The sequence below is a fragment of the Gavialis gangeticus genome, unplaced genomic scaffold, assembly GCF_001723915.1.
Source record: "Gavialis gangeticus isolate Ggan-Ray unplaced genomic scaffold, GavGan_comp1, whole genome shotgun sequence".
Taxonomy (NCBI): domain Eukaryota; kingdom Metazoa; phylum Chordata; order Crocodylia; family Gavialidae; genus Gavialis; species Gavialis gangeticus.
Window position 1 is genome coordinate 3,518,797 of NW_017729007.1, and position 15,046 is coordinate 3,533,842.

At 42.8% G+C, this 15,046-nt stretch overlaps 1 protein-coding gene across 3 annotated transcripts in view; it reads right to left on the bottom strand.

Moving 5' to 3' along the window:
• Positions 1 to 9,777: 9,777 nt before the first annotated feature.
• The window catches only part of TSPAN12 (tetraspanin 12), a 114,059-nt gene continuing 108,790 nt past the window's right edge, over positions 9,778 to 15,046 (bottom strand). For all 3 annotated transcript variants that reach the window (XM_019509262.1, XM_019509260.1, XM_019509261.1), the window contains one exon: positions 9,778 to 11,502. In XM_019509262.1, coding sequence (XP_019364807.1) covers positions 11,197 to 11,502 — 306 coding nt within the window. In that variant the 3' untranslated portion in view covers positions 9,778 to 11,196. The remainder of the gene's footprint in view (positions 11,503 to 15,046) is intronic.

Sequence of the window (15,046 nt, forward strand, 5' to 3'; positions counted from 1 at the left end):
GGGGTGGGCAAACTGCAGCCCGCCAGGTCATTCTATCTGGCCCACAGGGCCCATAAAAATTTTTAAAGGTGAATATTTATCTGCCCCTGGCTGCCTGTCATACAACCCTCGATACCTTACCAAAACTCAGTCAGCGGCCCTTCACCCGAAATCATTGCCCGCCTCTGCACCAATATCAAAGGAAGATGTGGGAATCATGTCAGAAGTGACTAGACATGTAAAATGTCTGAAGTACTTCAGACACTCTAAATAATTGGAAGCAGGGGTTCTCAAACTGTGGGTCGCGAGCAACTTAAACTTCTCTTCCTTCCCCAACACACAAACGCTCTGCCCGCTTCCCTTCCCCGGTGGCAATGCACGTCTTCTTGGACTCACCCACATCGGAAGTCTCTCTTTTGTTTCCTAATCTTGGCATGTATGGGTTAGTGAAGCTCAGTATTTATCTGTCAACAGTTCGATTGACTGCATGTGATTGAGTGTGAGTTTTTTCAGCAATTGAGGCTATAAAGAGCAAATACCGATCAGAAATAAATGTGGAGCGCGAAATGAGACTTGCCCAGGTTTGAAAAATTAAGCAGTACCAAGCAAGCTTAACTTTCTCATTGAAAACTATTGACAGTTTTAAATTTGACAGTTTTTTGTTTTTTTTCAGTGAAACAGTTTTGAATTGGATAAACTTTATAAAGGGTTTTTGACAAATATATTTAATTTATCCCCTACCAAATCCTAATGAAATCAAAAGCTTTAATCATGGTGGGTCATGTAAATTTATATATTATCTTACGGGGTTGCAGTATCACAAAGTTTGAGAACCCCTGATTTAAAGAAATTAATTCAGATTTGAAGATTTGCATGTATTAAATATTGTTTCAACAAGAGCTTAACAATCAAATATTATATCCTAATCGCTAAAAGCAGCACTAAGATCCTACTTTACATAACTGTAAAGTTACTTATGAAAGACCTGTGATGGTCCTGCTAATTGTATAAATATTAATTAGGGCTGTGCAAAACACCTCATTTCATTTTGACGTCTGTTTTGCCATTTCAAAGGGACAGTGTTTCATTTCATTGTTTTGTTTTATCAAAACTGTTTCAACATGTTTCGACATTTTGTCCATAGGCTATAATGGGGAATCAGGAAAATGCTTAAAACGTGGTCATTTCTTGCCTGATTTGGATGAAAATTACAGAGATGGTAGTCCCTTCTGAGGGCATGAAACTTGGCAGGCTTCAAGAAGATAGGTGCAAGGGTTTCTCAGAAACTGCACCTCAAACTGCAAAAAGCAAAACTTGTGACACATGCCAGCAGCGGCAGCCACCTGTCATCCAGCACACAGATCCAGGGGCCCACACCTCCAGGAGGGCTGTGGGGCTGTACCAGACTCCTCCCGGGGGTGCAGGACCCCAGATCTGCGTCAGACAACAGGAGGCTTCTGCTGCCAGCTGGGACCAGCACTGGGCGCAGCTCACACTCAGTGCTGGGGAAGACTGATGTTGCCGCTGGCCCCAGGCAGCAGCGGCAGCCTCTTGCCATCTGGCCAGGTGATGGGAGGCAGGTGAGAGCTAGGGCTGCGCTCCAAGCAGCTCCGCAGCCCCATGGAGCTCAGCTGCACGCCTCGGCAGTGGGAGGCAGAGTGCAGCCCTGGCTCTCCCCGCCTCCTGCCACTGGGCTGCACTCCCACCAGCTCTGCAGCCCCATGGAGCCCAGCCTGGTGGCGGGACGCGGGCAAAGCCAGGGCTGTGCTCAGCCTCCTGCTGCCAGGCTGAGCTCCATGGGGCTGCAGAGCTGCTTGGAGCATAGCCCTGGCTCTCTCCTGCCTCCCACCACCAGGCTGCTTCAAAACTCAAAATGTTTCTAAATTTTCTAAACATTTTGAGTGCCCTAATTTCATTTCAAAGCTGTTTTGAAGCTTTTTGTTTTGTATCCATTTTGCTGTTTCAAGCTCAAAATGCATTGAGATAGCTTCAAAACAAAACATTCAGTGAAATTTCACACAGCCCTAGTATTTATGTATAAAACCTTAGATGCAAGCATTTTTTTAACAAAATGTAGACTCTGTAGCTATGTAGCTTCTGTTAGCAGTAAATAATTATTCTCCCTCAAGCAAAAAGCTGAATAAATATATAATATGTTATAGGACCTGACGGCCAATAATCTAAAGCTTGGTCAGTATACTGAGAAAAGTAAATTCCAGAGTCAAGGGCTGACTCCTAGAATTGCTCTGCCTTTTATCATCATTTATGTTCCTATAGTACTTCATACTCCAGCTGAGTTTGGGATCAGGGCACTTTAATTAGAACAGTTCTAAGAGCTGCTCTAATTAAAGCGCCCAGAGCATTACATGTATCAGCATCCCCACACTGAAAAATGACAGCGGGGTGCTTTAACTAAAGCTCATTGAACAAGCTTTATTTAAAGCACCCCCGCCACCATTTTTCAGTGCAGAGACGCTGATATATGTGACGCTGGAGTCTGCTGGAACACAATAATTACCATGCTCCAGCAGACTCAATTAATGGAGCCTATTCTGACACATTGTAATTACAGTGCATCGGAGAAGCACCGATGTATGTGTATAGGTGCCCCAAATGTGTTAGACTCTGTGCAAGCACAAGCTGATTCTGACTGTATACAACTTTACTCAAGGAAAACATCTCTTTAGGGTCCTACTTGCACCAATGTTAGTTGGTCTTTATAACCTAATGTCACCATTGCAGCTTGCAACCACTTAAAAAAACATGCTTATGATGCCACTGACTTCCCCTTCGCCCATCTGTTTACATGGATGGGGGAATGTGGAGCACTGAGAAGTGGTCTGGGAAATATAAGAAACAGCAAGTGTGAGAAAGAAAAAGTACAGAGAGGCAAAGGTGCAGAAAAAAAAAGATGGAGGAAAGGGTTGGGCAAGTGAAGGCATGGAGTACAGAATGAAGATCAAAAGGACAGAGGTGCTAATTGGAAAAAAGTTCTCTCTGGAATCAGGAGTCTCTCAAGGTACATGTCCCTCCTTATCTCGCTCCTGTTTGGTGACTTGAGGGTGAGGAGTAGGGTTTTAAAGTTCAGTATGGGAACCTAGTGCCAACAGTGTGCATATATTAATTCAGGGCAACGGGAGTGGAGAGGCTTAGCTGCCTGCCAAGACCCAGTATCTCTGAGTGGGTTCCCTGACACTCTGACAGAGAAGCAAACTAAAGAAAGGCAAAAGCTGAGAGATGCTCCTCTTGCCTTCTCACCATCACTGTCACTGCCTCCACTGGGAAGCTTCTATCCTAGGGACTTTCAAACATAGCAAGTATTAGCAAATCCCAATAGAGGAACTGCCAGGAGATCTTTATTGGCAGATGATGTATGGAATGGGAAATGACTCCTATAGGCACATGGGTTCAGTTGATGTAGGGCTTTGATATAGATCCACTACCTAAAACAGATGGTCACATTCTGCACTAATTAAAGTTCTGAACAGCATTTGTAAATAGCCCCAATGCTGCAGCCCAATTTGGAGACCATAAAACATAGATAATTAGAGATAATTCTAGACCAGAAAGGAACAACATGCATGCTCCTACTTCCCTCCTAGCTACTTTAGGCAGCAGAAACAGCTGATGATCCACAAGGCCCCTTAGACTCCAGCAAGTCCCAGAAAAGGAGCAGCTATCACTCCACAAGCTGTTCTAAATTCTTTCCTTCCAGAACAGGCTTTTCTTCATCTTATTTGTTATACACAACCCCCCTTATAATTAACAGCACATTATTCAGGTGATAAAGTCAAGTGCTCAAAAATTAAGAAACACCAGAGTTAAAATAGCATGTGTAATAGTAATTTGATTCACTGGTGGACATTCATTATGATATAGCTTTTTATGTCATGAACACACACTAATCCACCCCCCCACACACAGAAACCTAACCCATTCATTCCTTTGTGAACAGACTATATAAAGCAAGAATACTGCAGAAGAAATATAAAAAAAGCAGAAAGAGCCTTAAAATTTAAGCCCAGGTTCACAAAAGGGTTAAGAAGCCTAAAGCAAAACTGGATTTAAGCATTTGGGGTGCCTATACACATGCTGTGGGGTGAGGGGGAGCAGGGTTTTAATTAGAGCAGCTGTTGAGAACCACTCTAATTAAAAAGTAACAGTGCCGCACGTATTCAGCATCCCACCTTTCAAAATGGTGATGGGGGCACTTTAACTAAAGCTCATTCAATAAGTATTTGTTAAAGCACCTCTGCTGCCATTTTGAAACATGAGGCGCTGGATACATGAGATGCTGCAGCACACTGGAGTTTTCTAATTAGAAGGCTCCAACAGCCTCAACTGAGCCTGACATGTTCTAACCAGAATGAGTTGGAGTAAGTGTATGTGTATAGGCACCCAGAAATCCAAAATCCTCAACCCCCACTTCCACCTCCACCCTATTTATCTGCTTCCCTATCCTCATAAAGCATTAACTCTGCAGGCACCTAAGTTTCTTGATAAAAGTTTCCCAGGTGTCTGAAGTTCTTCTAAGTGTACTGAGCAAACCACTGCCTAATTCACACTCGAGACCAATCAGGATTCACTGGGGCTCATCCCAGTAAGCATACTCTGATCACACCAACAAACCAGTGAAATGCAGCCGTATTTGGATTACTACTGGAATATAAGGGTGTGTGAAGCTTCAGTTGCCAATTCAATTCAGAAAAGATTTGGCCCAATTTGACAGCCAAATCATCGAATCTGAATTGATTCAGGAGACCCATTAAAAGCTCTAAATCAATGCAAAGTTTCCGAATCAATTTGGAAAATATTCAGCAATTAGGAAGGTGGTCTTCCAGGGAAACAGAAACTGAGAAGGGGGAGTGGAGGGGAGGAAAGACTGATCTGATATTGACAACTGTAGCTGGCCAGTGACTGTGATCTTTCCCTGAGTTCCCTTCCAATCACAGTGCTCTGGGGGAGGGATGTAGAAACAGCATATAAGGCTGTGTGAAGCCTTTCTCTGCCTTTTGTGAGCTGTCTGTCTGTAAGCAACAGTGTGTCAAAGGTACTAGCTGGCTTCTTAGTCAGTCTCTTGCTAGTCTGTCTTCTTGGAAAGGATTGGATACACCTTACTAATTACCCTCACCTAGTATGCCTCTATTTATCCCTATCCAATCCATTCCTTTCAACTTATTCTTCCCCCAAAACCATCCTATTTGTTCTTATTCCCGCTCCGTCCCCCCCCGCCCCTACTTTTTAAAAAGAAAGCTGTGTTTTCCCTAGCAGTATCATCCATCACTGCAGGAAAGCACATATCACACACACACACATTAAACAGATAGTATATTACACACATGCACACATTTTCCAGCACAGCAAACATTATGAAGTGTGCTGGAAAGAAAGGTGCCAGGTCCTCTGGAAGGGGAGGGAGAGGGACTAGATGGGGTAGGGGGAAAGCTGCAAGTCCTGTCCCCCGCCTCCCCCCCACAAAACATAGACGCACCCTCTTTCCTGGCAGTGATGAGTCTTCTTCTGCCAGTGGGAGCAAGGGGGTGGGAGCAGTACCTGTCCTTGCACCTGCACCACCTCCACTGACACCAGAAATAGGCACCAGCACGACAGTCTCCTCTACCCCAATTTCAGCTCCCAGCATAAGCCTCTCACTGCCAGAGGAGAAGTTGGATCTGGAAGCAGGGATGAGTGCCATAGCCAGGGAAATTCTGGGGAAGGAGGGGGAATCTGAATTTTTGCTCCATGCCCCTCAAAGTTCCCCTAGGGCCTAGAGACAGGTCTCCTTCTCTGAAAGGCACCTCAGATGAGGTTGTGGGGGCAGGTGGCTCAGTTTCCCCATTGTTGTGCCTCTGCCTGCTTAGGAGGGGGATAAGGCAGGATTCCCCCCTGCCCTCAACCCAGAAGGAGGGGAGGTAGTGTAGTGTGGGATCATTTTGATTTGGCAGATGATTCCAAGTATGTTACCTGCCAGCATTGCCAAAGGCAGATAGCCTTCACCAGCATGGCGATGCTGCTGCATTTCAGGAAGCAGCACCCCCTTGCTCAGCAGTTCCTCGCTCAGCCAATGGGAGCATGCCCAGAAAGAAGTCCCACTCTTGCTCCAAAGCCCCCGTCCCCATGAAGCAGGGGTAAGGTGCTCTGGAGTGGTGGAGGAAAGCCGCAGACAAAAGGGACTGCATTGCAAGGGTGAGCAAGGTCACCCAGGGCACCAGGGAGATGCTTGCGAGTTCCTGTGCTGTGGAGCCCCTATGCTGAGGCATCCTGCACCCTAGCCAGCTGCTCCTTGGTTGGCTGGGGTGCAGGGTGCCTTGAGACAGGGGAGCAGGCTGCCTCCCCAGTGGAGCCCTGCACTGAGGCACACAGTGGAGCCCCTACGCTGAGGCATGTGGAAGCCCCGTGCTGAGGCACACTGTACCTCAGCCAGCTGTGGAGCATCTGGCAGGGGTGCAGGGTGCCGAGACAGGGGAGCAGGCTGCCTCCCCAGTGGAGCCCTGCACTGAGGCACACAGAGAAGCAGCTAGCCTAAGGCTGCCTGCTCCCCCATTGCAAGGCACCTTGAACCCCAGCCAACTTGGGAGCAGCTGTCTGGGGCACAACGCAGGAGCTCTGCAGCATATGGAGACAGAGAAGCCTCACCCCCACATGCCACTCACTGGCTGGCTAGGACACGGGGCACCTCAGCACAGCGGATGGTTAGCCCCTGCTGAGGCACCCTGTGCCCCAGCCAGCCTGCTCCCTCCTTCCCTTCCCCACAGCACACAGAGCAGCAGGATATCGTGTCTCACTGAAAAGCACATGGGCAGGGTCATCTACTGTGGCACAAAATGGCAGCACAAATTTGTGCCATTACTATCTGTGCTGCTTTAAAGGCATGCTCATGTAGACCCGGCCATGGGGTGCATCCAGATGTTTAGGCACAAGCAGTTTGTGGCACTGCAAACTGCCCACAGAGAATGTTAACATGCCCCGGTAGCAAAAAAAAAAAAAAGGGGGGGGGATGGCAAAAAGTGGTACAAAGCGATGCCAAAATAGCTTGCTCCAAGCCAAACATGGAAATAGAGGAGCAGACAGCCCAAAGCACTTCCACATGCTCCCCCGTCTGTGTGTGCTGCAGAGCCCCCACACTGTGCCTACATTGAGACACGGGAGCTGCCAGCCTAGAGCTGTTTGCTCCCCTGTCTTGAGGCACACTGTGCCCCAGCCATCTGTTCTGCAGTTGGCTGGGGCACAGTGTGCTTCAGCATGGGGGCTCTACAGCAAGCAAAGGAAGACTTGGGAGCAGGCATCCCTGCCTGCTCCCCCATCTCCACATGCCGCTCCCCAGCAGCCTGCTAGCTAGCACTGCACTGAAGAACTCTGCCCCCGCCAGTCTCCTCCCTGCAGCACAGGGAACCCAGCAGGGAGCTGGGAGAAGCTGGGCACAGCCCACAACAAAGGGCATGTACAGGAGTGTGCACTGCAGCACAAAGTAGTGGTTTGTCCTACTACTACTTGTGCTGCTGCAAGCACATACCCCTGCTCATCTGGACGTGGCCACAGAATGGAAATGAGTGCATAGCTATGCTCTGTGGCAACAGTCCTGGCCTTTAGGTTGGGTAAGCATTATTTAGAGTAGGACTAGGATTAGGCAAGGTCTTGTGACAGTGCCTGGGCTATAGTTAAGGCAGGGACCAGGAAAGGCTACTTAGGCTTATGCAAAAAGAGGCTGGTATGGCTATTAGAAGACTACAGTGACTCATCATAGAGCTAATGACTAGTAGACTATGGTTATGGTTACTTCATAGGACTCCCTAAACTGGTGTTTAGGGTTACTTAGGCTCAAGGTCTGCAGGCTAAGGTTATTGCAGTGACTGGTAGTGTTGCCTGGGCTAATATTACCATTACTTAAAGTAGTACTATCAAGCAATGGTGAACATTATTCAAAATAGAAACCCAAAGCTAGTACATGTGAAATTATGGCAGGACTCCCCAGCTTCAAAAGTCAGTGGTATAGCAGGCTCATATACAGTTCTGCAGGCTTGGCTTAGGGTTTTTCACACTAATATAACCAGGGTTATAGTTAAACCTAGCTACGTTACGTCTCCCCAAACTAGAATTAGAGTGCCTGATGGCACCACCTGAGTTATGGATAGGGCAGTTGAGGTTCCAGTGCTGGAGTAAGAATAACCCATTATGGCTGGGAAGGCTATAGTTAGGAGTAATGATAGGAAGGCTCTCCAGGCTAGGGGTTGTGCAAGGGTTGAGAGTTCTGCCTGGGCAACAAATGGTTGACTCGTGAATGGATCCCCCAGGCTAGGGTCAGGGATACTAAGGGGCTAGGGATGGATCCCACCGTCTACCTAAACACTAACCCCCCTTGAGCAATTTTTAGGGTTACTCAGAATAGGTGTCCTCCACCTACCGTTAGAAGAGGTGTAGGCAGGGATTCCAGGTTAGGATTAGAACAGGGCTGGAAGATCTGTCTCAACTAGGGCAAGGATTAGTTATGAGAGAAATTAGGGCTAGGGTTACTCAGGGAAAATCTCTCTGGTTGCTTAGGATTATTGTCCCCAAACTAGGGTTAGGATTGCATAAACCCCCAAACATAGAGTTGGTCAAAATAAGGTCCAAGGGACTGTGCTTAGAGCACAAAGATCCAGGTCTCTGGGTATTATGATCAATCATGGTAGGGCTCCCAAAGCTAGAGATGGCATTTTTTTCTGTAGGGTAGGATTACAGCATGGGGTACCATAATCTAAGGCAGGTACCAGTAGCACTATGCAGACTAGGATTAAGACAAGGTCCCTTCCAGCCCTAATGTCTATGAAATCTATGGAATTGGCTGTCTGGGCTACAGTTAAGGAGCTAAGGCTATGGCAGACTTATATACAGATCTTCAGCTAATTGTTAGTGGCAAGGCAGGCATGGTAGGGCTCCTCAGGCTAGTTCCAGGGTTAATCAGGACTCAGTGTGCTAGGGTTTGACTTAATGTAGGAAGATGATGATGGCAAAAACAGTAATTTTCCATGCAAAAGTTTGGGTTATAGCTTTTAGGGTGTCCCAGGCTAAGGTTTATAATTTTTCAGTTAAGGCTTATAATTCTTTGGCTAAGAAAATGTGGGCACGCTTTCCGAACCTAGGGCTTTTAGTGTTTTCTGGGCTAAGGTCTGGATAACCCAAGGTAAGCCTCTCCCAAAACAGGTATAAGGACTGAGCCTGGGAGGGCTAAGATGAAAGCATTATGTTAGAAGTGACAGGACACCTACAACAAGCGTAAAGATGGTTTCCCAATCAGGCTAGGGTTGGATTACTCACCTTAGTGCTCCCCAGTGTAGGTTGCTTAGGATAGGGTCACAGTACTACAGGAGGTCCCCAAGGCCTAAGGTTTGGGAAATCATGCCCCTCAAGCTAAGGTACCCAAGCTAGGTTACCCATCTCCCTGGGACAGGGGCTAGTAAGGCTACACAGAGTGAAGTTTACTTCAGTTACGGTCCAGGATTCTTTACAGTAGGTCTCACATGGTAAAGGGTTAACATTTCTTTGACAACTCTGACCTCAAGCACCACAAGAAAACATTATTCCATTGCCTAACATGCTAGACCATATTAATGAAACAGTGACCAAAATAAACCTTCCCTGATTGGTGGTGTGGTATTGGAGAGAGTGGGATCAATTCAATCACTTTTTCACAGCATCATCCAACATCCAAAATCTAATCCAAAGATAATGATAGCTCTACCCCAGTGAACGATGTCTACAAAAGAACCAAGTACACATGTAGAGTTTCAAAAGAAATTGAGGAACTGACTTTTTAATTTTACAAATTCTTGAAACTTTAATTCCCTTATGGATTTTTCATAAAAACTAACAACCAATTTCTACATTATTGTGATAAACTGGCATGAATAAGGAAATTTAAGATTAACTGGAAAAAGGCAAACACTTTCTTCAACTTAAAATACCAAAATTTAAGACAATAGTGATTTATTGTCTACCAGATCATGCTTTACTTTTTTTTCTTTTCTTTTCTTTTTTTTTTTTTTTTTACAAGTCCAAAACGAGTGGAAAGAACTATACAATTGTGATACTTCATAAAAATGCACTCACCACAAAACATGGTAGTTGTTAGAGCAAACACACTTTTCAAAAGCTTAGCTGATTTTAAAAATAATCCTAAAAAATACACAATGTTCATAAAAATACAGTAAAATGCACTTTTCCCACCTCAATAAATATATTTTAACTCTGCATCCATTTGGTGATTTGAGTCACCAGAGAGCTCTTAATGAAGAAAAAGACGTAGTATAATTTCTCCTTCTAAGCTCTCACATTTATTGCATTTACATCCAGAACAATAAGCCAGTAGATAAGAATTTTGCTGTCTTCCATTTTTGCTCAGGAGGGTAGAGGAATGGGAGAAGGTGGGGTAAAACTACAAACATTATTCCCAAATTGATCCATACCACATAAACCAGTCCAAAGAACAAACTCGGTTTAAAAAAAAGATTTTCTAGAAATTAGATCACATTTAGAATAATAAAGTCTATAATCATGGTTTTTAAAACCTCTGTTTAATATGTTTTTTTTAATCAAACAGTTTTGTTAAAAATAGAGGTTTTAGAATATCTTTAAAAGAAACAGCTAAAATAAAAGTGCTGTTAGAAAATTGTACCCCCCCACTTTTTAACAGATGTTGCAAACTTTAAACCATTTACTTGAATGTAATTCTATGATTCACACACACACAAACACACACTTACTTATATGAATGTATATCCCTGATCATTTTAAGACATTTTCCCAATGGCTTAGTTAAAATGTGGTTAAAAGTCTATTTCAGCTGGTCACATTTTGCTTTCCCACAAATATAGCAATTTTTTTTAGAAGACAGTTCTTTTTTTCTGCGATACAGTTTTTTTAAGAACGTCATTAGCACTATCAGCATAAGAATTAGTGTTTTACACAGTGTATATCCTGTGACAATAAGTTAAATATTACTGTGCCCAGTGAATCCTTCTCATATGCAAAATAATCATTTCACGGTTATTCTAAAAAGCTGAAAGACAGTCCTTTGGTTCAAGTGTCCTTGCACGTGAGCCTCTCCATCTATTCATAAGTCGTTACCTGAAATAGATGAGTAAGACTGACATAGTTAAAAATACCCAGGATGAACCTGAAGGGTAGAAGAGGCAAACACACCAACAAATAGTTGTGACTTCTCCAAATCATTTGCAGCATCTATAATTCCTCCATTTCAAAATGTGTGTTAAAGCTGTTTGCCATGGATGTATGTTCAAAGATCCTTGTCAGGCTGGGTTTCAGGAGCTCCACTGAATGACAGGACAGGTGTTGTGAGGTGTCATTCTTCAAGGACATCATTTGATCTGTCCCAGGATCTCTTCTGTCATAATACAGAGCCCATAGCAAAGTAATAGTGAGGATCATAGCCAGAATCTGTGTAACTCCAATAGAGATTCCTAGAAACCGCAGCACTTGCAACTGTTTTGTTCCTCTCAAGAAAGTGTACATTTTTTTCCCACAACCCTGTGAAACAAAATAAACAATTAGTCAAAATTACTTGCATCTTCCTCAGACTTGCAATGGTTTTCCTTCCTTTAGCTAATGTTAGCCATCTGATGTATCATGGCATATCTCCATCTCCTTCAAACCACACTTTTTAAAATTACTTTGCTGGCCCCTCTTCCTCCCCCACTAAACCAATCCTATCTCAATGTTTTCTCACATACTAATGGCTTTAAAGCATCTAACAAGCTCCCTGTGAGCTGTTTTATACTTTTCCACTCCAGAGCCCTGCTCATCTAGTCTATATGCCTATCAAATGTCTGGGTTTTATAGGAAAATTAAATAATTTCCAATATTTAAAACTGGTCCACTAAGTTCTTTCTTATTCATCATTTTATCTAAACTACATGTTTAAGGTTTGCTACAACTATCATTATCTTTTAATCCTGAAATCAACTTTATTTTAATATCCTTTTGATTTTCCAAAACAACACATTTTTGTAATACCATGGACAGAAATTAAAAGAACAGTCTAAATAATCTACAAATTGCATAATCTAATCAATGTTTCCTCAGAGTTTTCTTTTCTACTGTATTATCTACACGTATTACGCATTAGCTTTTATTTCAATAGAAAATGGCTACAGAGCAGAAAACAATGTTACATTCAGGCTTTACAGTCACACTACTAAACCAAAAGGTCTTTCTGACTGTAGAAGTGTTCAAAGAAGTAACCTTTACAGAAGGATTCTTGATCAGTTCCTGGAAAATGCTGGATACAGATAGTACTGTTAAATCAACAAACACATATTTTGCTAGTCCAGTTTTTTTATTCATAAACTAGCAGCCTCTGTTCATTGCAAAATAACAACAAATTAATTAATTTAGATTTGATCCTTGGAGCACCTCATTCCAAATAGCCAGATTCAGATGCTTATCTGTACACAGAAGCTGTTTTGTGATTTTTAGACTGTGATACCTTCAAGTCCTCAACTATTTCATTACTCAGATACTTTGTCCAGGGTCAAACCTGCTATTTCTACTTAAATACAGTAATGTGCTCTGTTTATAACATTTTTTATAGTTTGCTGAATATAAACTATTAGCAATCATAACTGAAGAATGACAATGATACCAGTGATACTATGAAAAATTGCACCAAAACTTTTCAGTATATAATGAAATAGTTTGGAACATCTTCCCATCCTGCATAACACTATCATCCATCTCACTTAACTGCCTGTCCAACAAATCATGCTTTCTCCTCTGTGACATAGTGGTGTTATGGTATTCAGGGCTGTTAAAGCATTTAATCCTGGAGACTACATCATTTTATTTCTGTTGTTCTGTTCTAAGGGTTTTTATTATTATTATTATTATTATTGCAGGAACACCTAGGAAGCCCAGTGCTGTAAAAAACAAGGAAAAATGGCTTTTGCCCCAGATAGCTTACATACTAAATATCATATATAGTAAAATTGCTGCATGAACTGCCTCTCCTCCCATTTGTGATAACAGAGCATCTCTGTATGAATGCCCAATGACTGTTACATGGAAAAAGTACTATAGGAGAAGTACAATATTTTAAAAATGGCTGAAAACAAATTCAAAGAGCCAACATCATCTGACCAACCAGTTCTCTACAGACCCCCAGCAAATGTCCTACATTTCTAGAAATGTCAGTAATCACTGAACAGGATATCTCAGACCAAACAAAAATATGCACAGATGAGTCAGACTGTGCTCTTTCTGCAGAAAAATCATTGTGAGGTGCAGAGGAGCCTTGCAGAGATTTCTGTAAACCATTTCCACTTATGAAAGAGGATTCTGGGGAGGAAGCAGAGAGAATGAGGGGTCTCATGGAGCTGTAGGAATGGAAGCTGTCCTGTGGGAAACCCTATCAACTCCACTTTCTCTCCAGCAACATGGCTTCACTACTGAGTCACTGGCCACATCCTTCAGTAGAACCAATGGGAGGTAATACAACTCCAAGCTGTTCTCTGTCCAGATTTCCACTTTGAATCAATTCCGCAGCTTACCAGGAATAGTGCTGGGGAGAGTGGCAGATCAGCTGTTTCAGTCTAGCCCATACCCATCCTACCACTGATTTTTACAGAGCTTGATCTGTATAGAGATTTAGGAGGGTTTTCAGCACAGCACAAGCACGTGAACACTCAGAGAAAGAGATCTGCATAAGACAGTGCCATGGAAGCACAAAAAGAGACAGCAGCAGTTGGAAAAAAATCAACAACCCACCAGATTTATCATGTTCAAAATTTTATTTCTGTGATATGACCTTATAAGCTATTTGATACAGTCTTCATATGATATCTGAGCAATGGCAAAAAAAACCAGTCTAAATACTAAGCATGATCCTGTTAGCATTTCAATCATGCTAAAAGGTTCCAGAAACCAATCTTTATTTAAAATGCCACAGTGTTAAGTTTGCTTGATTAAAAGCCTGATTCTACACAAGCTCCAGAACTCCCGTTGAAGTAATTGGGCTCATAGTTAGGATCTGAATTCAATTCCCCACATTCTGAAAAAGTTTCAGAATGCATTAAAGTACTGAAGCCATCCTTCTTGTACCAAGCACATTAACAAGACACAGACATTCCACAAGTTCATCCTGTGAACAATAACACAGGTAAGACTCAGAAAAGAACAGAAAACAAATCTGTTGGGCTTTTTAATTTGAAAACTAGATCTTTGCAGCAAAATACTTTTAACTGAACTTGATGCAGGCATTTGGGCATCCTTTCCCTCTGCTAAGATGAACGGTTGCAATTATACTGCTTTCCAAATTTGTTTTTAATTGGAAAGAAATTGGCTGTATTTTAATACTTTTTTGATAAAGCTGAAAGGCTAAGGTACACACTAGTTGCAATTTAAAAAATGCTCACCCACAGCAGTATTCAAATTCAGTTCATTTGCAGCCTAAAGGAAACTACTATTAATGGAGAACAATAGCATTAATCCCTCCATCTCCTGCAAAACAGACATATAACTGAGACAAATTATACCAGATCTATCTAGGCTGTCTCCTTCCACTTAATGATGCTGTTGCATTTCTGCTCTGATTCACATTCAAAATCAGATTCCAAAACAAGAAACATCAAGCCATCTCTGTTTCCCCCCACATGTATATGCTTTATTTATGCTTAATAACACTGCTCTTAGATGGTAGCTTAAAATTAACAAATGCACAAATATACTCAAGAACAAATCCCATGTTAGTGACAAACCAATGCCTTCATAACCACTTGTAATGATCATTCAGTATGGTATTGATGTTTCAGGTTTACAATGTTACCAATTAAGGGTTCTACTCTCATCTACTGTACCACAATTTTAAATCTATGGTAGTTTAAAAGGGCCTTAAAGTGTGTGGGGGGGGCACTTGTACTACTGCTTTAACCGCAAAAATGGTGTTAGGTTATTGAATCAGGTTTTGGAAGCTTACTTCTATGCTAAAAAACAACCATATACAATATCATCAGCTTACTCCACATATCTACTTCATACATTTATTTCGAATGGTAGTAGGTTACAACAGGGAAAGAAT